Below are 24011 nucleotides of genomic sequence, written 5' to 3' on the forward strand. Positions count from 1 at the left end.
GCGTTCATTTGTTCACTTCTGATTAGTCTGCGCGAAGATACAGTGGACACCCCAAATCATGATTTTTAAGAAGCGTCCTCAAAAATATCTCTTCACCTCTTCGACTTATTTCTCAATATTTAACCACGAAAAAAATTACTAAATGTAGTTCGAATGTAGTGTTAAATTACTAATGCTGCTGGCTAACAAAACGGAAAATTCTCAAAATCGCCATAACATCGGCAGCACTGGTATGCCTGCTCTCGGTTTCAATACGAAATACGCATCCAAATTTCTCTCTATGTTTTTACTCTTTCGTTAAATTTTTCGTTCTCTCGCTCCCGTTTTACCTTATCAAGTATTTTCTCACCCCATTTCCCATTACACCAACAACGACAACAACAACAACAACAACCATGTCAGCAGAGAATCAGCATCCACTGGCCGTGCGTTCCGTGCCGGGAGATGAGAGAAACACCGTACCCCCATCCCTCCCACCGTTCCGTGATGGGGGATGCTGAGATGGTTCGATAAGTGCGTCCGTACGAATCTCTTTTTCTCTTCATCCCCTAGTGGGTCTAGTGTTCTGTCATCGTGTACGCACACAAACACACGCACACACTGCAGATAAAAACGTTCCACGGTTGAGATGGTCATAGACTGCTTGGATCGGTTCGGTTTGCCCATTGAAAAAACCTGTTTTCAGTTTAGTGAGTCGCAATTTAGCTTCGCGCTCGTTGTGAATCGTAGTTGAGTACTAGCTCTGCTGGGGTCAGATGTGTGTTTTGATTCTTCAGTACACCAGCCAGCTGGACAAAACTGACGCGAGTATGTTTTTTTTGTGGACGGAGGTCAGGGAAAAATTGAACGTCAACTGCAAACAAGCGAACAGCAACATCTGTCAAAGCCTAGTTATCTAGAATCTTAGAAAAGTGACGTGTTGTGAAAGGAAAATTGAAATTTAGACATTTTTGGTGAGAAAAAAAAGGTGTGCTACTTGAGAAGTGGGGCTAGGATGTACTAGCTCACTTCTTTTTCCGGGAGACAGTGTTCGTGTGTGTGTGGGTAATTTGTACCACTTGCGAGCACGCTTGTTTACTAGTTGAAAGTTTATGTTGCTTGTTGAAGCATCAGGTCTTTTTGTTTTTTTTTGCTTCGTTCTGTTGGAGCATGTGGTGAGTGCTGCTCGTGCGCGTCCTCGACCCCTTCGGGCTTTGGGTGGTAAAGCAAGAACAAAAAAATAAAATATATCGCGTGTCCACCGCAAAGAACATCATCATCATCATCAACAGCAACAGCAGCAACAACAAAACGCAACTGCAGTAGAGTGGAACTACGCCAGAATCACACACCCCAATCCCAGTACGGTGACAGACATGAGCACGGACGGGCGACCACCTGCGAACGTCGTCGTCATTCCGTTGATAGCCAGTACTGCAAGTAAAAATATAAACAACAGTGACAGTGGTGGTGGTGGTGAAGGAGGAGGAATAAGTTGTGAATTTGAATACGGGCGAGTGCCCAAGTCATTAGAGCGTGAGATGTTTTTTGGCTACCGTCGTCTGGTTCCCGTTCATCGGCGTTGCCCACCGATTCAGTCTGCTAGCTGAGCTTGGAACGGTTGAAGGGAACTACGCTGCCTGTGGCCAATAAGTAGTGACCATGATGGCGGCCAACGAATCCGTACCGAACGGTAATCCGGCAACTGAATGTGATAACATTAGTACTAATAGTGTTGAGCAGGTGGCATTGTTTAAAACCAGACTAGTGTCATTTCTGGGAGATTTTTACTCCCCCGACCAACCTTGGGACATAGTGCTGTACGAAGGTTACGGTCGGGGACTGGTTGCAACCCGTGACATTGCCGTCAATGAATTGATATTCCTGGATCGACCGATTCTGATCGGTCCCCGCGTCAACAATTACGATGTGATATTTTGTGCCAGCTGTTGTAGGATACAGAAACGGCTAACGCTGTGTAGTGGCGGTTGTCGGCTGCCAGTTTGTCCCGACTGTGACGTGGGTGCTGGCCAAGAAACACCGCACAGTGCGGAATGCAAAGTGATCAATTCTTGGCAGCCGAAAAATCCGGAGCGCTACTCCAAAACCATCCTGTACGCACTGACCGCCATCCGGGCGCTGCTGCTAAGCGATCGCGATCGTTCGATCGTGCTTGGCATGGAAGGTCACCCGCCCCGAATAGACATGATCACCGAGGTCGATCGGCTGGTGGCGGACGATATTTTCACGGACCTTCCGGAGCATGATCCGATGCTGAGCTACCTTCGCCAGGTGCTTAACGTGCTGAACACGAATGCCTTCGAAACGTGCCAGATCGTGCAGGATTCGGAAAATAACGATCACGAAATCATCCTACGCGGTCTGTACATCCTGGGAGCACTGATGAACCACTGCTGTCTGCCGAACACGCGGTACGTTTTCGACGAGCAGCTGGTGATGCGTTGCTATGCTTCCAAACCGATCCGCCGGGGGGAGCAGATCTTCAACAACTATTCCAAGATTCTTTGGGGCACCCAGCACCGCATCATCCAACTGTGCTTCTCGAAGAACTTTCTGTGTAGCTGCGAACGCTGCCGGGATCCGACGGTAAGCTGCTTTGTTTTCATTTCGACATAGTCTAGGTGATAACTGTTTCGGCTTGATCTAATCCCGGCGGAGAAAAAAAAACATAAAGCTAATTTAAAATTATTGCCTTTACGACACCGGCTTGCGCCTCGCCAAGTGTTCGTGACAGGCGCTGTGTCTGTGGCCGGTCCGGGGAGCAATATTTGAATCGATAAAAATAATTTCGTTCCCGTTCATTAGAGGACGCGCTCGATCGACTTCGATCATGTTTTGTTTCGTGTTTTTTTTTTGTCGGGACTTTGAACACTTTCCAAAAGTCGATCGTTCGTTTGGCCCTAGATCGAACGAATCAAACCGTTTTTAAGTATAGGTTTATATTCGTTTGAAGATAGTACTTTAACCTGTCTCATTGAGTATTCAATCTTTACAAACCACAAATTACATTGCTGGCAGCCTAACCCCGCAGGAATGAATGCCTTGTGTAAAGCTATCAACATTCAATTCGTGCCAACATGCTTGTGTAAATATTACTGTAGATACTAATGGCTTCAAAACTTTGAAATACGTCTTCAGTCAAGATCAAGTCCTCGGAGTTACGATATACTGATAGTTATAATAACTAATAATAATAATACTATAATAATATCTCGGAAAAAACATTCATTGGTAATTAATTGCACTAATAGCTGGATAATGACTGGCCACACATCCTTTTGGGTGTCATTAGAAAAGTACAAGGTTCACCTACGAGGAGGGGCCAACGCCAACGAAACCTGAATAATTGATGAGTTAATACATGGGTACGCAGTTGATATAAACGCTGAGTCGATCCGATCAATACTAATTTTTGTCATAATTACCGTTGAAAAAAAAACGAAACTGAATAATATGAAAGGAAATGGAATAGATTTTGAAAGAAATTTGAAATTATGTTTGGTTTCAGTAAACTTGTTTGTCACGGCGTTTTTGTTTTTGCTTGAGCCTTCGATTAACTGGAAATACAAGAGTTCACATTGTCAGCATATGAGCAGTTCCAGAAATGCTTAGCAGATCATCAGATTTGGATGAAACTTTGCACATGGCTTCAGTATGGCAAACCATAAGTTTTGAATCGATGAAGAGGTCAATTCGACTCACGACTGATTTTTAAAAAGGGCGTATGTATTTTTGCATTTCACAAAAATTGCCTTTTACAAATCGTAACTCGCAAACCGTTAATTGTGCAAAAATGGTGTTCAGGAAAAAGTTGTAGGGAACCGATTGGGCACTCGAAAAAATATACACTGAAACAATTTTTTCGTAGAACAGATATCAGTTTATAACAAATCTCTTTCGAAAGAGTTACAATACTACAATATGCTTTTCCCAAAGTGTTGTAAACCTTTTCCTGGTTTTATGTGTTCCGGAAAATTTTTCCAATTAACAGAAACCATAATTGGAAGATTAGAAGCTCAAAAGTGCAAGGTAAAATTGAATACCACGTTAAGCATTTGTGATCGCTGTCGTAGGCGGGCTTATAAGGAAAGTCATACGCCGGAAGCAGAAGGGCAGTCAACAACGGAACCACAACCATCCACATCGCAATACGATTTAGAGGAAGTACCTTCAGCAGCTTCAATCAACTCAGCATCTTCTGAAGCATCAGTCGCGGCGGAGTATTCAAGAGCACACAACATTGAACTCTTCAACAAGGGCATCGCAGGAATCAACGTGTCTCCGATATCAACGAAGAAAACCCGGAATGTTAATTATCCTCGAGAAAAATATTTGGATATTTGAAGCGGTATCAAAAAGCAAATATTCGGGTTCCCGGCGAATGAAGAAGATCCGGAATTACTCAAAACGAAAGCAGCAGAGTTGGATGAAGTGATTACTAAAATGATAGAGCAGTTTGTTAAGCCTGATTGCGCTTGGAATGAAAAAGTGCGTTTGTTGTCAGTCTTGCCAAACTCGTGGTCAAAGGAGAAATATTATTGTGTCGGAGGCAAGAGAATCAACGGACGAAAAAAGCCAAGAAACAAACGAGACGCAGCAGGAATGAGAACGTCAAGAGCGATGACGTCAGAAGTGTAATGCCGGGATCAAGATATTGCGTCACAGTCAAAATGAATGGTAAGTGTGAACGCAAACAAAAACGATTGCTTCATTCATCATTGAAAGAAATTTATTTGGGTTATAAGGAGGAATTCCCAGATCGAAATATTGGATTTAGTACACTTGCAGCATTAAGACCAAAACACTGCAAGTTGCTTGGAAGTTCTGGTTCATTTTTTTAGAGTGCCCTATTGATTCCCTACGACTTCTTCCGGGACGTCATTGTTGTACGAATAACGGTTTCCGAATTACAACGAGAAGAACTTGATCATTTGCATGCACTTGTAAACTGTTTTAGCTAATGGAATGGTTCCGGAATTCCGGTTCGGAGCTCAAACTTTTATCTTTATCCAGAATTTTTATCCAGAATTTTTATCTAAAATTTGTATCTTGATAATTGTTCATGAAATTAAATTCCTGAATCATTCGCTAAGTTCAGTTACAAAATCTAGTCAAGAAATCTCTTTCCAGAATCCAAAACTAAGATTCAGTTTCAAAGTCTTAAGTTTTAAAATTTTGAATTATTTCTTTTCATGCGTTCAGTGGAAGCAGACGTCGTGGGAGTGGAATCATCAACCAGCAGCGACGGAGAATGCACCTTCTGCGTGGTTAAAACCTCAAACGCTCAGGTCGCGACTCTCATTCGCTTGCTGGCCATCAGGTCGCAACTCTCATTTGCTTATCGGTAGTCCTAACGAGAAGTTTAAATTTCAGAGTTTAGTATAGGTTTAGAATTCAGAGCCTGCGTGCTGAAACTGGATTCTGGAACAGTATTCCGGAACTGATTTAAGTTTCGAAATTGCAGTTCTAGAATTGAAACTGGATTCTGAGTGTTATTGGTTCTAAATTTAGTTCTTGAACTCAGGGTCCTGTTCTTTATTCCAGACTTCTTCTATTCGGTTCTTTTTAGAACCATAATAATAATCCTAAAGAATTATGCGGAATTTACGTTACTGTACTGTGTCAGTTTTATTCGTATTCACGACATCCAGTTATGTCTCTGACATTACACACCCGTACTTTTTTTTTATCGCGACAACATATATATTTTTATGCACTAATCGCATCTAAACTTAATTATTTAGACTTTGTCACGGTAGATTTATGATACAAGCCTTCAAAGCCGAGATATTCGATGAACAAGTATAGGTATGCAATTCCAAGCGTTCCAATTTTCTGCAATTCTTCAGTCAAAACCTATTTTAATCCACCTAATGGTGTAATGATGCCTTTCTCATATTACTCATTACATCATCATAAATATAACCGCGAAATTCGCAAAAACAACTGTTTATTGAATAGGAATAGGATAATTTGTTCGGTTCTAATCTCACAAACTCTATAAATCCTGTTTACCCTGTAGTACCGGAACCGAAAGTAGTATCCACAACAAATTAAGGAATTCGGTATGAAACTGTAAGACTTTTCTTTTGAACCTATAAGTTTGTGAAAATCGATTTGACTATCTCCAAGAAAAGTAAGTGAGATCCTTTTTGCAGTTTTTAATCACTATTTACAATTCTTCCGCACCCGGATTCAGATAAACGGAATAGCCGAAGTTGGTTCGTTTGCTACCAACAAATATGACCTACAAATTGGAACAGTTTTGAACGTAGTTAAACCCATACTTACTATCTCATGCTCTATTTCGATTAAACCAATTAAACGGAATCTAACACACGAAACGAATCTGCCTTTCTGTTACTTCTGCTTATGTAAGTCAAGCTAAACAGCATGAATCAGCAGCATAAAACATGTAGTAGGATTATTATTATTATTATTATTATTATTATTTTTTTTTTTTTTTATTGCATGTCGTTTGGACATGCGTGGAGTATCGTGATGTCAGATCTCAACTAATAAATTCTTTGCGTACCCAAGGTAAACTATCCAATATCCCAGTTCGAGACATTCTTGCTTGTCGTGACCTTTCATACATGAAACTCATTTATCATTTCATAAAGAAAATTGGAGTTTCAATTTAATAAAGGCCCCTTTTAAGACTTAGTTCTGATCCCAGCTGCGTCCATGAGTTCAACCAATAGCTAAATTAGAATAAAAATTATGTAATGATACAAACAAACTCGAAACATTTTATGAAATTATCAACAAAATGTCTGAAAATAACAGCTTATTTTATAATTTATAGAAGTTAATCGTTTGGTTCAAATAATATTTCCGAGTAAATTTCATAATTAATGACGAGTTACCTAAGATGATATTTAAGCTATAAGAGAATATGTTTTAATAAATTCAAAACGTTGTGACTATGTTAGAATTAAATTAGGATAAGAATATTATGTAAAAGTGATGCTACGGCGAAGAAAAACTTATGTAAACTGCCTTAAGAAATAAACGTATTTATGGAAAAAAAAATTATTTTTTTATTATTATTATTATTATTATTATTATTATTATTATTATTATTATTATTATTATTATTGACATCACTACACAACGTGTCTTTTATTCTTTTTTCGGTGTTGTACATATTATCACTCTATATGGCGATTTGAAAACTTTGACACTCATCGCCCTGTAACTGCGGAACCGGAAGTCGGATCCGGATGAAATTTCACAGTAGCTTTAAAGACAGTATGAACTTTAATTTAAATCAAGATTTGTGAAAATCGGTTCAAGCATCGCAGAGAAATCGAAGTGAATTTAGTTTTAGGAGTTTTTCTTCTTCACTTTCGGTGCTCTCGGAAAAGGAAAAGAGTGGATCAATAGTGCCGAATTAAGTTTTCATGCCACAAACTAACAAGCTCTGCAAACTAGAAGAATTTATCAGACAGTTTTATGGGATTTGTACCTGTTTTTATCCATCGTTCGTGGAAAAATACCAATAAAATTGGTAATTTTCCACTTATCACGCTTTAGTTCCGGAACCGAAAGTCGGATCCAGATAAAAATGTTCTACAACGAAAACTGAAATCAAATCCAAGGTATTTCTGGAAACATGTGAATGAGCAAAGGAAAGAATTCGGGTTACCCTCGTCAATGAGCTTTGGAGATCGTACTGGTTCGTGCACACAGGAAATCTGCCAGATGTTTGCGGAAAAGTTTTCTAGGGTTTTTTCAAATGAAATCCTGACTCAGCAGCAAATTGCTGCCGCAGCACTTAACGTTCCCCTGTCTAATAACTCATTAAACTGCATCAATATTGACGAAGACTCAATACGGACGGCAATTGTAGGAATGAAAGCCTCAAATTTTTCAGGCCCTGATGGAATACCGGCAGTTATTCTTAAAAAGTGCTCGCGTAGAGTAATCGCTCCCCTCTGCAAATTGTTTCGAATGTCTCTCGCTACAGAAGTTTTCCCCAATTTATGGAAAGCTTCCTTTATGTTCCCAGTCCACAAGAAAGGCGATAAAAAGGATATAAACAACTACCGCGGTATCACTTCCCTCAGCGCTATACCAAAGCTGTTCGAAAAGGTTATACTGACACCAATTTTCAATCACTGCAAGCAATATATCGTCGATACTCAACACGGTTTCATGCCTAACCGCTCAACAACCACAAACTTACTATCGTTTTTATCTTATGTGTTTGATGCAATGTCTAACGGTTTACAAACGGACGTTATCTACACAGATCTTTCCTCCGCTTTCGATATAATCAACCACGACATCACGGTTGCTAAGTTGGACAGACTTGGATTCAGTTCGAGCATTCTTCGTTGGTTGCAGTCGTATCTTAGGAATCGTCGTTTAGCAGTTAAAATTTACGATCATACTTCCGGAGAGTTCCTCGCATCATCCGGAATACCACAGGGAAGTCATCTAGGACCGTTAATATTTTTACTGTACTTCAATGATGTCAATTTTGCCTTGGAAGGTCCTCGCTTATCGTTTGCTGATGATGTCAAGATCTATCACATCATCCGCAACTTAGAAGACGCAGCCTTTCTCCAGCGGCAATTGTTAATATTCGCAGATTGGTGTAAAGTTAACCGTATGATTGTAAATCCAGACAAATGCTTGGCCGTTACGTTCACGAGGAGAAAAATGTCATTGCATGTTGAATACTTTCTGGATGGATCCTTGATTGGAAGATCTACTAGCGTTAAGGATCTTGGCGTCCATCTCGATGAACAACTCACATTCAAGCATCACATCAGTTACATTGTAGCTAAAGCTTCCTGTAGCTTAGGATTCTTAATGAGAATAACTAAGCACTTTACAGACATACACTGTCCAAAATCCCTTTACTGCTCGCTTGTTCGTTCAACTCTCGAATATTGCTCGGCAGTTTGGAACCCATGCTACCTGAACGGTGCTCATAGAATTGAGGGAATACAGCGCAGATTTGTTCGCTTCGCTCTTCGCCGATTGCCGTGGACCGATCCTCATCAACTACCTAGTTATGAAAGTCGTGGGTTATTAATGGGTCTCGACACATTACAAGTGCGACGAGAATTATCACGCGCTTTGATAATAGCAGATATATTCAACGGTAGGATCGACTGTCCCGTTTTGCTTAACGAAATTAATATTAATGTGCGACCCAGAGCTCTCCGCAACAGTGCTTTTCTTCGACTTCCTATACGACGTACCAACTATGGCGCAAACGGTTCTATTATTGGTTTACAGAGATCGTTCAACCGCGTTTCATCTGGGTATGATTTTAATATGTCACGAAGCAGAATACGTACAAATTTTCTGAATATTATTAGGAATTATCATTAGGACAAAGTTGTGTCTGTTGATTGTAAATAAATAAATGAAATAAATGAAACACTACAAATTTTTAGGATATTAAAAGACCTTTCATTTGAATCTTAGTTTGCGAAAATCGGTTGAGTTGTTCCAGAGATAATTGAGTTTTTCTCAAATTTTCACATATTACCATATAACTCCGAAACCGGAAGTCACATTCAAATGAAATTCAATAGCCAGCTATGGGAAAATAATACCTTTCATTTGAATCTTAGTTTGTGAAAATCGGTTCAGTCATCTCTGAAAAAAGTGAGTGCACACACATACAGACATTTGCTCAGTTCGTCGAGCTGAGTCGAATGGTATATGATATTCGGCCCTGCGGGCCTCGGTTAAAAAGTCGATTTTCACAGTGGTTGCATAGCCTTTTTATATGTGAAAGGCAAAAAAATACAACACGAGCGGTAAACTCAATGAATCATTCTGAAAATTTCTCAGAATATTCTCAACTAAATTTCGAAGAGATTGTCAGGTGGGTTTTTCGAAATTCATCACCGTTTCCTAGAAAATTCAATTTGAAACGGGAAAATTTGTCTTTAGCGCACTGTCCTCAGTTCATGAATATCAATAAAGAATTCAAGTGGACCAGCATCCAGGTTCAGAACTCAGTTCCATTAATCGATTTTAGAATTCAGTTCCAGAATCCAATCCACATGAGGCCTCACCTCGACGTTCAGTTCCGTGTAAAGCACAAGAAAAAATGATTTACCTTTTATACTGAATGAGTTTCCTTCATTGTTGACAAACTAAAAATTGAGAGTTATAAATGGTTATTTCACACTGTTGAAAGTTTAATCATAAATTGTTGATCATATTTCTGATGGCATGAAAAAAGAATTATGTTTCTCCGTTTAGTACAACTCGTGATATTCATGATCAAGTTCTACCCATTCTTGTAGAGTGCGAATTTTTGAAAAGGCGCCCCAGAGCTAAGTGTAAGACTTATTTACGTCAAAAGAAATAATTGCTGACCACCAGTTTTAGTCGATCCCATACTATGTTATAGTTTTGCAGTTGAGCAATTAAACAATAAAAAGGGAACGGTTAGCGTAGCATAACGAAAACCATAAACAAAGTGCGACACGTTGAGCATTTTACAGTTCATAAATAGAATCCTGGCTTCTCGTCACGCTTCCAAAACATCCTAAAATACTGCACCGATGGCACCGGGCCAACATCACTGTCTGTAACGTCATATTAGTCATTGAGCTGCGCAATGTTGGAAACACGCCGCAGCATCCAATAAATGTGTCACAATTCAAAAACCTTTTTTTTTTTAGTTTTAAAAGTTCTCAACTCGTTCGCTGTCATCTGATCATTGATTAGAAATGGACACGAATGTCAACAGTATTTCCAACTTTATCGGACTAAAGTTGTATTAATCCAATTAATATATTCTCGGTTGGAGTTCCTCGAAAACTCACCTGTACAGATAGGAAATAAAAAATAAATTCGATACAATAAACAAATCGACTGTTGATACAAGGAGTTTTCATCGCCCGCGTTTGATCATTTTATAGCAAATCCGAACAGCAATCCGGTTAATAGTTTGTTTACACACCGTTTATGTTACCACATGTGGTTTCAAATGGTTAGAAAGTATCAAGTATCGATTACCTCGGTCTTTCGACTCGGTTCATTTAGCTTCGAATTCCACCAACGCAACAACAACAACAACAGCACACTCGAAACCGAAACGGGACGATCATAATTTCTCGCTTCTTGCATAGTAATGCGATTCAACCCTCCCCCAGCCCCCTTCCCCGGGTAAGTAAACTGTTTGGCCGGGGAGGTGCGTAATAATACATGCCAAATGCGGCATTCCGAGAGCCCGAACGAACGTTCGGGTGAGCAAACCCGGTCCAAGAAGTTAGTACCGAAGCCCTTTCCTCCGGGGAACCATTCGCTGCCGCTTTGTTGCCTCTGTTACCTTTGGTGGAAGCCGACCGTAGCGGATAAGCATGAAATGTATAAATTATAGTCCCATAAAACACGAGTCCTTGTGAATTTGTGATGAGTTGAATGAGGACCGGAGGGTTTTGTGTAGGTATTCTGCGGTGCAAGTTTATAGCGGTTTTGGATGTGCTCAGGAATTCGGTATAACCATCGTAGCTGGCTGTGCTTCATGGCAAACAAAAATTTGACAATGTTGTCTAGTTGTTTGAACTGTCATCGTTCAACTGTTTGTTGTGTGATCCAACAATTTTGGTAATTGATGTTTTTCTTCGTTCTCTTCTGATTTGAATATGCCGCACCGCGAAGCGAACCCCATCGAATCTGCTGCTAGCCGGTAGCGATGGTGAAAAGCAGCCAACACAGTCGATGCAACACCTCGTCAAAAATGGCTGATTTCCGATCAAGCGATTCAAAGGAATTAATAATATATACAGCATGACACCGAGTGGCCTGTCGGGTCTAGGAACGCTACGTGGCTTCGTTCCGAAGCGAAATGTTTTCCGTGCTACATGACCTCGAGCATACAATAAATGTATAATTATTTTCGCTTCCATTGAAATCCGTGCACAATGGATGTTGTCGAAATTCTGGTCAAAAAAGTGTACGGTGTTGAAAGTTGTTAAAAAGTTCAGTTGACTTATTAGGAATGCTGATTTTTTTTTGCTTTTTGCCTTTGTCCATAGAAAATTGCTGGAAAGCCGACTCAGCTCGACGAGATTGGAAAATGTATGTCTTCTGCGTGCAGATTTATACAAGTTTAGGCTCGTTTGAAAGATACTGTTGCTCCATTGATCAAGTTCAATGAACATACGGCTGTCATTTTCGGTTCCGCAGATATTAATGGTATAGTGATGTCTGCATGATAGGGAATTTTTTTTTGCAGTAAAAATCGATATTTTTGTATTGATTTTTGAACTTGAACTTGAGCGACCACCCCTGGTTGCTACTCCGTTACTGATCGGGATTAGCTGAAGTTATACAGGAAGTTCTTAGATGATCCAACCTGGGACTAGTAAACGGATCCTTCAATGTACATCTTCTGGTAATCCTAGAATTCATTGATCAGTACCGGCGCCGGCCAGGCCCGAACGTAGATCGTCTAAGGAATGGGGAGGCTTGTTAGTCCAACACTTGTTGTTACTAGAGGCCGTATATACTACTGCGCACTGCACAAGTGTCCGGAGAGAAGGATATTTGTTAGTAAAAATTTCAGTATTGGTATTATTCGCGCGCGACTCAGTATGTTCCGATTTCAAGACGCTCGGATGCACCACTAAACTCACTAACTTCCCGAGTGAACGTTTCAACAATATCCTATATTAAAGTCCCGGGAAGTCTTGATTCGCAGCTCTTATTCGAAGAAACTGAAGAAAAATGTGCAATACTATCGCGTAAAGAATGGAAACTTCCCTATTTTTTTTATAAATGAAAATACGTGATATAAAATGAACGAGTGAATAGGATTTAGACAAAATAGTTGATTCATTGCATTGACATATTCTAAACAGTTGTTATGAATTCATTTTAAATCACCAAATAAAGGTCAACAGATTTCACACGCGTCTTGATTCTGTATTATTTCCGCTTTATGATTTCAATTATTTATTAAAATTATTAATTGGTTGTATTGGTTGATCTGGGCAGCCGGCTACCGAGGAAATACTAATTTATTGTTTGAAATATTAGTATCAAGTGTTTTTTTACTATGTATTCAATATACCGATATATGTAATCTCTGGTAATAACTTTGTAATATCAATGGATTTGCGCAATAGTTGATTTTTATCATTCAATTTACAATCCTGAAAGACAATCAATAACATGGAAGAATAAAACATTCCAGTAAAAAAAATTCTTCGAAGCTAGACGAAAATTGATAAGTTGAATGAAGAGATAATTAAGTAAAATAGAGTAATCAGAAGTGAAACATCGAAAATATCTGATAATTGAAAGGAAAAAGAAACTCCAGCAATTGTCGCCTTTTACGACATGGAAGCAGGAACCCAGTGGATCTATTCTTGGTTCATTTTTTTTCGCCGGATTCCACACGGCATCTAGGCTGGTACTGTCCGGAGAAAGATAATAGGTACTATCAATCTCCTAGTGGGACCCAGCCCCTGATATTTATGTATTGATTTTTAGGGAAAAAACTTGTTTTAATCCACCTAGTGGTGTAATGATGCCTTTCTCATATCAATCATACCATCATATATAATACTGTGGTATTCTCCAAAATAATTTTCTTCGATTCCTAAAAAGAATAACCGAAATTGGTTTGTTTGACCGTCTACTGATAAAAACTATTAATTGGAGAAGATTTGAGGTCGATTTAGAAAACTGTTCACGATTTTTTGCCCTTTTCAGTGATGGTATACAATTTTTAACACACTTTACCTTATATTTCCGGGTCCGGAAGTTGGATCCAGATGAAATTCAGGAATTACGTATGGGACCTTTCATTTGAACCTAAGTTTATGAAAATCGGTCGCGCCATCTATGAGAAAAGCTAGAAAACATATTTTCATTTTTTTTGCACTTTGGAATTTTGTATGGGACCGGAAGGCCTTTCATTTGAATTTAAGTTTGTGAAAATCGGTTCAGCCATCTCCGAGAAAAGTTAGTGCAAAAAAACGTTACATACACACACACACATTTTGCGTACTTGACTAACTGAGTCGAATGGTATGTGACACTCGGCCCTCCGGGCCTCGGTTCAAAAGTCGGTTTTCACAGTGATTGCATAACCTTTGTATATGAGAAAGGCAAAAATGGAAAAACTAGGGTCAGTCCATTTGGTTGTTCAAGCTATCGATGTGGAACAAGTCTACCAAAAATTTGAATGACTGATAATTACTATAAAACAATTCAATCAGTCGTTATAATACTCAATTAGCGATTATTGTATATCAATTTATACGAGCGTCACAACAGTTTTTGTGTCAAAGTTCGAAAAAAAACTCGCGATTTTGATGAAAGCTAAATAATTCCTGCAACAGAACATGGGTGGGTAATATCAGAGACATAACAGGATGACGTGAAGACGAATGAAACTTTACACTTCTGAATATCTAAAATCGTTCTTATAAGTTGATAGATTATGTGGGTAGTGCAATGCAGGTTTCATTTATTCACTTCCAGAATTGTTACAGTGCACCTATACTAAAGTACGACGAATTCATATAAATTAATAAGACAGGAGAGTGAAAAATTGTTTGTCTGCAGAAGTACATACGGTACGAGTTCTTTCTTCTACTGATATAAAAAAAGTTCTTCTTCTACTGAAATAAAAAAAAACAACTGCAAAGGCTTGAATGAATGAAACGTGACAACATTTTAAACCTACCCAGTTGGGAACGCAAGAACGTAATGTCGCTCATTGCAATAAAACATTTTGGAAAACTACAATTTTGAGTTTTTTATGGTTGTTTCATACTACTGAAAATTTTATCATAGATTGCTGTTCATATTTTTAATAGTACCTTATGATAAAAAAAGAACCGGAATTTTCATTTTAAAATTCCCGCGCTTATCCAATCGGTAAACTTTTATTCTCTCAACGTTGGCAACACTTTTATACACATTCTGTCAAATTTTGACGCATATCCTACGATTAATTTTTGTTTGGCGTCTATACAAAGAAGTTGAAAATTTTTCGTGCGGCGATTTTTATAATGGATGAAAATTTAGAACAACGTGCGTGCATCAAATTTTGTGTTGCAAATGGATTTAAGTGTTCCGGAACGTTGAAAATGTTAGAAAAGGCCTTTGGTGAATCGTGTCTAGGAAAAACACAGGCATACGAGTGGTATAAACGCTTCAAAGCTGGTCGTACAAACTTGGATCATGATGAGATCCTTGGCCGCCCAACAACATCTGTTACTGAAGAAAACGTTGAATCGGTGAAGCAAATCGTGTTGTAAAATCGTTATGTACCGATTAGAGAGATTGCTGTGTTGTTGGGCATCTCTTATGGATCAGCCGAACACATTTTACCTGATGTTTTGGGTTTGAAACGCGTCGCTTCTCGGCTGGTGCCAAAAAAGCTGAATTTCATTCAAAAACAGCGTCGTGTTGATTGTTGGTTGTGTCGCAGTTTTTGGCCAAAAACTCAACCAATATCATCAACATCAACCAAGCACCGTACTCTCCTGATATGGCCCCGTGTGACTTTTTTCTCTTCCCCAGACTCAAATTGGTATTGCGGGGAACGCGTTTTGAGACCATAGAGACCATAAAAGAGAATTCGCTGCGTGAACTGAAGGCCATACCTTCGGCGGCCTGTAAAACTTGTATGGAAAATTGGATCAAGCTTTGGCATGTATGTATTGCCGCAGAAGGAGAGTACTTCGAAGGCGATAATAAAGAAATTTTTTTTAAATTGAAATTTTGCGTTTTTTATAAAATTCCGGTTCTTTTTTGATCATAAGGTATGTAAAGGGTGATTTTTTAAGAGCTTGAGAACTTTTTTAAACAATAAAACGCATAAAATTTGCAAAATCTCATCGGTTCTTTATTTTAAACGTTAGATTGGTACATGACATTTACTTTTTGAAGATAATTTCATTTAAATGTTGACCGCGGCTGCGTCTTAGGTGGTCCATTCGGAAAGTCCAATTTTGGGCAACTTTTTCGAGCATTTCGGCCGGAATAGCCCGAATTTCTTCGGAAATGTTGTCTTCCAAAGCTGGAATAGTTACTGGCTTATTTCTGTAGACTTTAGACTTGACGTAGCCCCACAAAAAATAGTCTAAAGGCGTCAAATCGCATGATCTTGGTGGCCAACTTACCGGTCCATTTCTTGAGATGAATTGTTCTCCGAAGTTTTCCCTCAAAATGGCCATAGAATCGCGAGCTGTGTGGCATGTAGCGCCATCTTGTTGAAACCACATGTCTACCAAGTTCAGTTCTTCCATTTTTGGCAACAAAAAGTTTGTTAGCATCGAACGATAGCGATCGCCATTCACTGTAACGTTGCGTCCAACAGCATCTTTGAAAAAATACGGTCCAATGATTCCACCAGCGTACAAACCACACCAAACAGTGCATTTTTCGGGATGCATGGGCAGTTCTTGAACGGCTTCTGGTTGCTCTTCACTCCAAATGCGGCAATTTTGCTTATTTACGTAGCCATTCAACCAGAAATGAGCCTCATCGCTGAACAAAATTTGTCGATAAAAAAGCGGATTTTCCGAATGGACCACCTAAGACGCAGCCGCGGTCAACATTTAAATGAAATTATCTTCAAAAAGTAAATGTCATGTACCAATCTAACGTTTAAAATAAAGAACCGATGAGATTTTGCAAATTTTATGCGTTTTATTGTTTAAAAAAGTTCTCAAGCTCTTAAAAAATCACCCTTTATAATAAAATAGATGGTTGGGTTGAGTACCACAAGAGATATTCACGATTAAGTTCTATCCATTCTATTCAGTTCTATTCCATTCTAGACTAGGAAACTAATATTGAGCATTCAAGAGCCATTTTTAATCCTTCCATTTGCTAAGTTTATCAAAGTCAACAAGTGAATACGAGAAAATTACATTTGATAAAAGCTTGCCTGTCTGAGTTAGCAACCGTGTTGTATCGCATTACGTAACGTATGCTGCCTGGTAGCGACCATCCCCTGGCGTGTTTCGTGTTAGACTGAAACATTAGCTATAATTTCGCCTGCATTTATAGATTCGAGTGCTCTCGCAGTTTCGCTTTTGATCATTGATCAGAGTAATGCTTCCCAATTAATATGTCTCTTACTCCTTCAAATTTAGTCAAATAATTCCTCACGATGATCTGTGGCACTGAAAAGTGCCTTGAATTGCACTGAGCCATGTAATCTGCATTTAGGCAGAACTGAGATGGCTTCTTCCAATTACATTTTCGAATAAGACGAAACAGTCGATTCGGTAAGTGCATTTGATTCGACAACCGTTGAACAGAACTGAATGTGAAAAAGTTGAATATTCATCTTTTATACCCATACAGTTTTACAACAGCACTGAAATTTTGTTCTCTTCCCCAGAACTGAACTCAGACTGAATTCAAACTGGTTTTTCAATAGTGTACTTCTGAAACACTTTAATATTGTTGCAATACATATTTAAGATGAAAATTTTCGACTTTATTGGTAGTTGAATTATACAAATCGTTCTACAGATCACTGAGTTTTCAAAATTATGACTGAAAATCTAATGCATAAATGAAATGTCGCTTACAACATAAAAACTGTTAGCTCGGGTACGAGAAAGGCAAGCACGAGCCATGAGTTTTTCTTTTTGATACTCGTTGAATTCATTAATTTTGAATTATTTGAAGTTAAATCTTACAACTGAAATTTGTATGCGATCAAGGGAGCCAAATCGGGTAAATAAAGTGAATGGGGAAATATTCGGTGAAGAAGAAAAAAGTGAACTCTGGAATGCTCTTTGAAGAAATTGAGTGCATACATTTTGAACATACACATTTTCTGAACCGATTCGAATGGTATATGACGTTTGGTCTCTATTAAAAATTCGATATCTATAGTGGTTGCATAGCCTTTCTACATACGAGAAAGGCAAAAACAGAAGTAGAATTTTTATTTAAGCCAAATTGATTGAAGTTTCAGAATCGGACTGAATTTTGAAAAAAAAAATAGACTGTGTTGCCTTTCAATAACGGTATATTTTATCTGGATACGACTTCGGGTTCCAGAATTACAGGATGATAAGTGTGGAAAATTTTAATTTGAGCTACAATTTCCTTGTAAATTGTTCATAAATTTATCTAGTTTTTAGAGCTTGATAGCAGATGACAAAATAATCGCAGCTTAGTTAAACCGTTCTCCAGTTTTCCAGTTCCGGAAGTAATGGAAACAGTGATAAAAAACGTGCTTCAAGCCACATAGCAGTGAGATGATACCGTTCTTTTATCAATCGGCATGTGTTTTTTGCAAAAATATTCTTCGGTTTTTCAAGTTTTTAAGAAATTATTCTAATGATCAATGGTATAAATAGCAGTTTGAAATTTCAATCACACATTACCCTGTAATTTCGGAATTACAAGTCGGATCAAATAGCAAAATTGTATGAAACCATAAAATTATTCCTTTGAATCTAAACGTGTGACAATCGATTGAGCATTCCATGATATGTCGAAGTGAGTTCTTCCACTTTAGAGTTTTTGGTATTTCGTCATCTTCTATGAAGGATTGAATTTTGAAAACTCTTCGCCCTGTAATTCCATAATCGGAAGTCGGAATCGGATAAAATTCGCCACTCGTCTTTGAATTTTTATTTTATGAATTGTCTTTCAATTTGAGTTTTTGATCACCACGCCAGTCTTTTAATGTGAATTTTTTGTTTTTAAAATTTGGTTTGGTCTTCTTTGGGGAAACGATCGAGTTTCTCTATGCCCGATACTTTCGGAATCGGTGTAGCCGAAATCAGTTAAATTCACCTAAGGGATTGTAAACCATTTCATTTGATTCGAAATTTTTGAAACTCAGTGTAGTCATCTTTTGGAAAACATAGTGCGTTCCAAATAAAATAAACTTAATATCAGGATAACTGAAATAAGTTTATTTAGTCATCGACTATCAGAGCCTGCAAACTCGTTGAATTTATGTGAAATCCGGTGAACGACCATAAGAAGGTTAAAACCGGGTATAAATAAATGATGGAAAAAATTATGTGAAATTGACATTTTACACTAATCACTCTGTATCTCCTGTACCGGAAGGCGGATCTGATAAAAAAATATGAAGTTTTTATGGGATCTTAAAGTCTCATACAAATCTTAGATGGAAGATTCAGACTTCTATAAAAAAAAATTAGTGACATTATTTCAAGTTCGTTACACATATCATCCTGTAGCTCTGGAACCAGAGGTCAGATCCGAATGAAATTCAGAAGCCTTGTTTGGAAGCATAGGACATTGTATATGAATCTAAGATTGTTGAAAACGGTTTAGCCATCTCCGAGAAATCTCGAGTGAAATTATTTGTTTCACACACATTTGCTGATCTCGACGAACTGAATCGAATGGTACATGCGTGTAAGAAGTTATATTATTTCATAAATCATTGCTGTAAGCAGTTTAAATCAGTATATATATGACATTGTTTGGTATTTAAAAATACTGCCTATCTTTCTAACACATGTGTCATGTTCGAACGATTGTTTTACCAAAAACGAATTGTGCTAAAAACGAAACGAAAAAAAAAGTGTCATGAAAAAGGATACAATGCGCTGTTTTCTAGGTGCTTAGGAAGAATTGCATACCACAGTATTAGAAAATCGTGTTTCACTTTGCTCCGAAGCAACGCGTTAAAACTCCTGTAGTTTCTTGTTGGATAGCTATTACCTTGAGATATCTAATTCTTAAAACATATTTTGTTCACAAGGACAATTGTGATAGATATTGTCTAAAAAAAGTGAAAATTTTCTCACAAAATATCGTATAACTTGAAGAGTAAACATCTCGGTCCAGTCATCGCTAAGATCTGCACTACTTTCCTTATAACCAAAGACATCATATTAACAAGATAACTCTCACATTTCCCGAACAAATCATTGGCAACATCCTTTTTTGCGAGCATGTCGCCCCCAGACGAGTCCGCATCGAATCTTATACATAGAAGTAGGGGAGAAAAATGTCAAATTCGTGCGCGCCAAAATAGTAGGGTTGCGCACCCATACAATTGACATGATATGTTGAATGTGATGCCGTGCGATGGCGTTGCTGAACTGAAGATTGACTTCGCTTGAAGCTGACAGGGTCTGTTATAACGCACAAAAAGACACACACGTTGTCGAACTGAATCGATTGATATATGAGACTCGGCTTTCCGTCCTCAGAAAGACTTTCTACAGTTTAGGCGAATTCTATAGCTTTTGTACGCAAATAAGCCTGAATAAAAAAATTGAGCAGTAAAAAAAAAAAGTTTGTGCTGATCGAAAATGAGTGTTGTTAATTTTTTTTTTCTATTTTACGTTTCGTCTTCGACTCATCAGTGCCTAGCATTTATTTCGTTTTCTAATGAAATCAATTTTAGCCGTACCAGTATCAGTTTTCAACCACCGTGCAATCAAGCACCGAAAAGCATGTTTGTTGACAAGGGCACACATAGGAAAACACGAAAAAGCACAACCCGCTGGGATCGCAGTATGTCACGCAAAAACAGTTTCGCTGCTATAGAGAGGCCTTGCGTGCGTGTGTTCGGTCGGAGGTTTGTTTGCAGCCTATATATACTTGCAGCAAAACGAAAAGGCACAAACAGAAACGCTTCGTCACCATGGACTACCAGGGATGATTAAAAGTTATTTCTTTTCCAATTATTATTCCAGGAACTTGGCACCTATCTGGGAGCGTTGAAATGTGTTCGCGAACGATGTTCGGCGGGCCGGATGCTTTCGTTGAACCCGCTCAAGATTGCCTCCGTTTGGCAGTGTGACACCTGCGGGTTCAAGATGGACAACGGACGGATCAGCAAAATTCAGGAGATTGCCTGCCAGATAACACTGAACAATGCGGCCAAGCAGGATGCCGGTTACATCGTTCGGTACCTGAACGAACAGGTGCCGCAATTTCTGACTCCGTGTAATCAATTTACGGTGGAATTGAAACTGCAGGCTATCCGGAAAATCCAGCAGGATGCTTCGATGGAACTGCTGCTCGAGAAGGAAAAATATTGCGGCGAAATTCAGGCCATTCTGGCCAAGCTGAACTATGGCGAGTGTTTCGTGAAGGGATTGCTCTGCTACGAGCAGTTCAAGGTGCGAGCTGCTTTGGCTAGTAGGCGCGAGGAACTTGAGGTGAGTGAACTTTCCAAAAACCGGAAACCGGACTGTCAAATTTGGATGTTGTCAAATTTGTTCAACAATAACCTAGCTCAATCCTGTGTTTCAGTCATTCCCGGATGGTGACAGTCTGGCTGACCTTCGCACAGCTTGGGTCATTCTCGGTTTCAGTGGCAAACGACCCCGTGACTTGGATCAACTGGCTCAATGCTACGGTTGTAAAACCTGACAACTACCGTTGTTACTAACACAAACCGTTAAATCACTCCGCCGACGGTTGTGGTTGTTCCGTCGTAAACAGCTAAGGGCTGTTTAAGCGGCGGTAAAATGTAATTAAAAACTAAACCTCATTCTACGGACTGTACGCAAAAGGTCTACTAGAAAATATCACATCTGTATTTAGGACATTTACACTAAGATGGCACCTCGCGTGGTGAGACAGCGGTTGTGTTGACTTTTTTTCACTGCTAATATACTCTTTTCTAAAAAGAAACACGTTTGTCACATCGAGCTGTAGCCGAATCATGCAACGACATACTAGCGTAAATGTCAAGCATAACAAAAATAAGACATACAAACAAACTAACAAAAAAAAATGAAACAAGTGCACTCGCATTAACGCACAAAGACTGGCATCTTTAGCGCACCTCTTGTTATTGTTATACATTTTGCACCCGTTCCCCCTTTTCCCATTTATTCCGGTCGTCCGCTTCCTTTAGCCAAGACAGGTGTTAATGCAAGACATGCTCCCGGCGCTCGTGATTCCACACACATGAGCGCCGTTCTAATCTTGCATCATAAACTTCTACCTAGAGTGATGAGATATTTTTAACTCCCAAAATACAATAATGAAATTCTCTATTTACCATCGTCCTCCTCCTAGTCAAATTTCCAAATATATCAGTAGTGCAACTAGCAAGAAAAAAAAACAAAGAAAGACAGCAGAAAAGTGAACCGCGAAAGCAAATTTTCCTCACAGTTTCAGATGAAAAATAAAAATAGCTAATAATTTTTTCCTCTTCCGTAAACAGAAACAATCAATATATATACCTACTGACTAATAAATACGAATCGGTGGATAGCCATAATAAAAAAGAAAAAGAAAAGACAAGCCATACACTGCTCATACCGCTGTTTTCATTTTTTTGTGTATTTCTCCAACATCGCAGTCGCAAACTCAAATCGTTCTCAACCACGAATTGCACATTTTATTGTTCACCTGTGTTTTCCCGTCCATCAATCGTGTGGGGTTAAACGGCAATCTGTTGCTGATTGCTTCTTTCTCTCAGCATCGGGGGTACAACACCGTGTGAGTATTCGTTTGACAAAGAGAGCGGGCGAGAACAAAAGAGAGAAAGAGCGTTCTTGCACGCACGTGGTTCCGCAAACGGCCATTGACATCGCGCGCGCACCATGCCGGCATTAGAAGACTATGGCGCGCGTGCGTTCGCCGTCTCTTCACGCTGTCACTGTCACTGTTGTGGCAAAGGGAAATCTCTTTGGGGTAGGTCTTAGTGAGTTGATCTCTGCATTTACACTCTCTTCAGCTCTCAAATTTTCTGCTGCTGACCGCTACCTGAGCTACTGGTAACGATGGAGACGCTGGATTGTTTGATTGAGAGTGCCTGTTTAATTTGAAGCTTTCGGTGCGAAGGTTTGTGTCTCTGCTAGAAAGAAAATTGTACACTCTTAATTCGTCTGTAACCAATCGTTTTACTACTTTGGCTGCGTTCCCAGGTCTTCAAATGCCGAAATCCACGTATTTTTTACAGCACCGAGAAAAAATACTCATCATCCATTTTGAAGAAAAATTATAGACGGAGATTGTGATTAATCGCTGATTTCTAGCATTACACAAACTAGAAATTGTACGGAGATGTTCGTCAGTGGATTATTTAAAAATTTAAAAAGCGTCCTCGTTTTTTAAACGTGAATACTTCGTAATTTACTATGGGACGCTTTTTCATTTTTTTTTCTTTACAAAAATGGGTAGAACCGTGAATATCTCTTGTTGTTTTCAATGCAGCAACATATTTTTGCTCCATGCCAACGGAAATATGTTCATCAAATTATGATAAAATAACTAAAAATTGAAGTTTTCTAAGAAAAATTAGTATGAACGAGCAGTAAGGTGAAATTCTATGCCAAAATAAGGCGTCAATCCTCATGAATTGAACGATTCATCGCACATAGCTTATCGTGCAAAACCGACACATACAAATATGGAGTATTTTCAGTGATTGAGTGGTTTATAATGAAACCATGAGTGTTTTGATTTGACTAATATGAGGGAGACACATTGGTGCATGTTGTTTAAGATGGTCAATTTAGTCATTCAATATATAACCAATACACTACAACTTAATGAGTTGAAAAAAAAATAGATAAAGAATTCGCAAAAACTTTAGAAAACATTTCCAAAAGGGCCAAGCGGCATATACCAATCGAACGATCTCGATGAACTGTGCTAATTTTCATATGTGTATGTGCGTGTGCTTTTGTGTCAGTATTTGTGTTGTTAACAAAGAGCTCGAAATCTTAGACTGGGTCGATTTTGATCAAACTAGATCCAAATGAAAGAACTCCTAGTCAGCCGTTTGAATGTTTTCAAGATCCTATGTAAATACTCTTCAGCGGAACTTATCATGCGATGTGTGAGTTCGTGAACCGATTTGGAATGAATAATTTAAGCGTTTTGTATGAAAATGAAAAGCATTTTTTTCCATTTCCTGGTGTGACTGGAAAAACGATATTATGTTTGAATTCTAACTAGTATATTTTTCATCATTTAGACTTTAAACTATTAGACTGTTGAATTACGCTCGAATCCTTTACCCGATCACTTTTATTATGTTAGTTATAACAAAAATCCCAATAATATTCAATTTCAATAATAGCAGT

At 38.7% G+C, this 24011-nt stretch overlaps 1 protein-coding gene across 1 annotated transcript; it reads left to right on the forward strand.

Annotated features, from left to right (window-relative positions):
* The first annotated feature begins 607 nt into the window (after window positions 1-607).
* LOC131426565 (SET domain-containing protein SmydA-8) lies at window positions 608-22233 on the forward strand. The gene is made up of 3 exons (XM_058589407.1): window positions 608-2586; window positions 20658-21125; window positions 21220-22233. The coding sequence occupies exons 1-3, from the start codon at window positions 1642-1644 to the stop codon at window positions 21337-21339; spliced, it is 1533 nt and encodes a 510-aa protein (XP_058445390.1). The 5' UTR covers window positions 608-1641; the 3' UTR covers window positions 21340-22233.
* The last annotated feature ends 1778 nt before the right edge of the window (window positions 22234-24011 follow it).

The sequence above is a fragment of the Malaya genurostris genome, chromosome 1 (genome assembly GCF_030247185.1).
Source record: "Malaya genurostris strain Urasoe2022 chromosome 1, Malgen_1.1, whole genome shotgun sequence".
Lineage (NCBI taxonomy): Eukaryota > Metazoa > Arthropoda > Insecta > Diptera > Culicidae > Malaya > Malaya genurostris.

Coding starts and splice junctions, on each gene's coding strand:
- LOC131426565 (XM_058589407.1), top strand. CDS start 1,642: ATGATGGCGGCCAACGAATCCGTACCGAACGGTAATCCGGCAACTGAA. Junction 2,587..20,657: donor AACGCTGCCGGGATCCGACG/GTAAGCTGCTTT, acceptor TTATTATTCCAG/GAACTTGGCACCTATCTGGG. Junction 21,126..21,219: donor GTAGGCGCGAGGAACTTGAG/GTGAGTGAACTT, acceptor CCTGTGTTTCAG/TCATTCCCGGATGGTGACAG.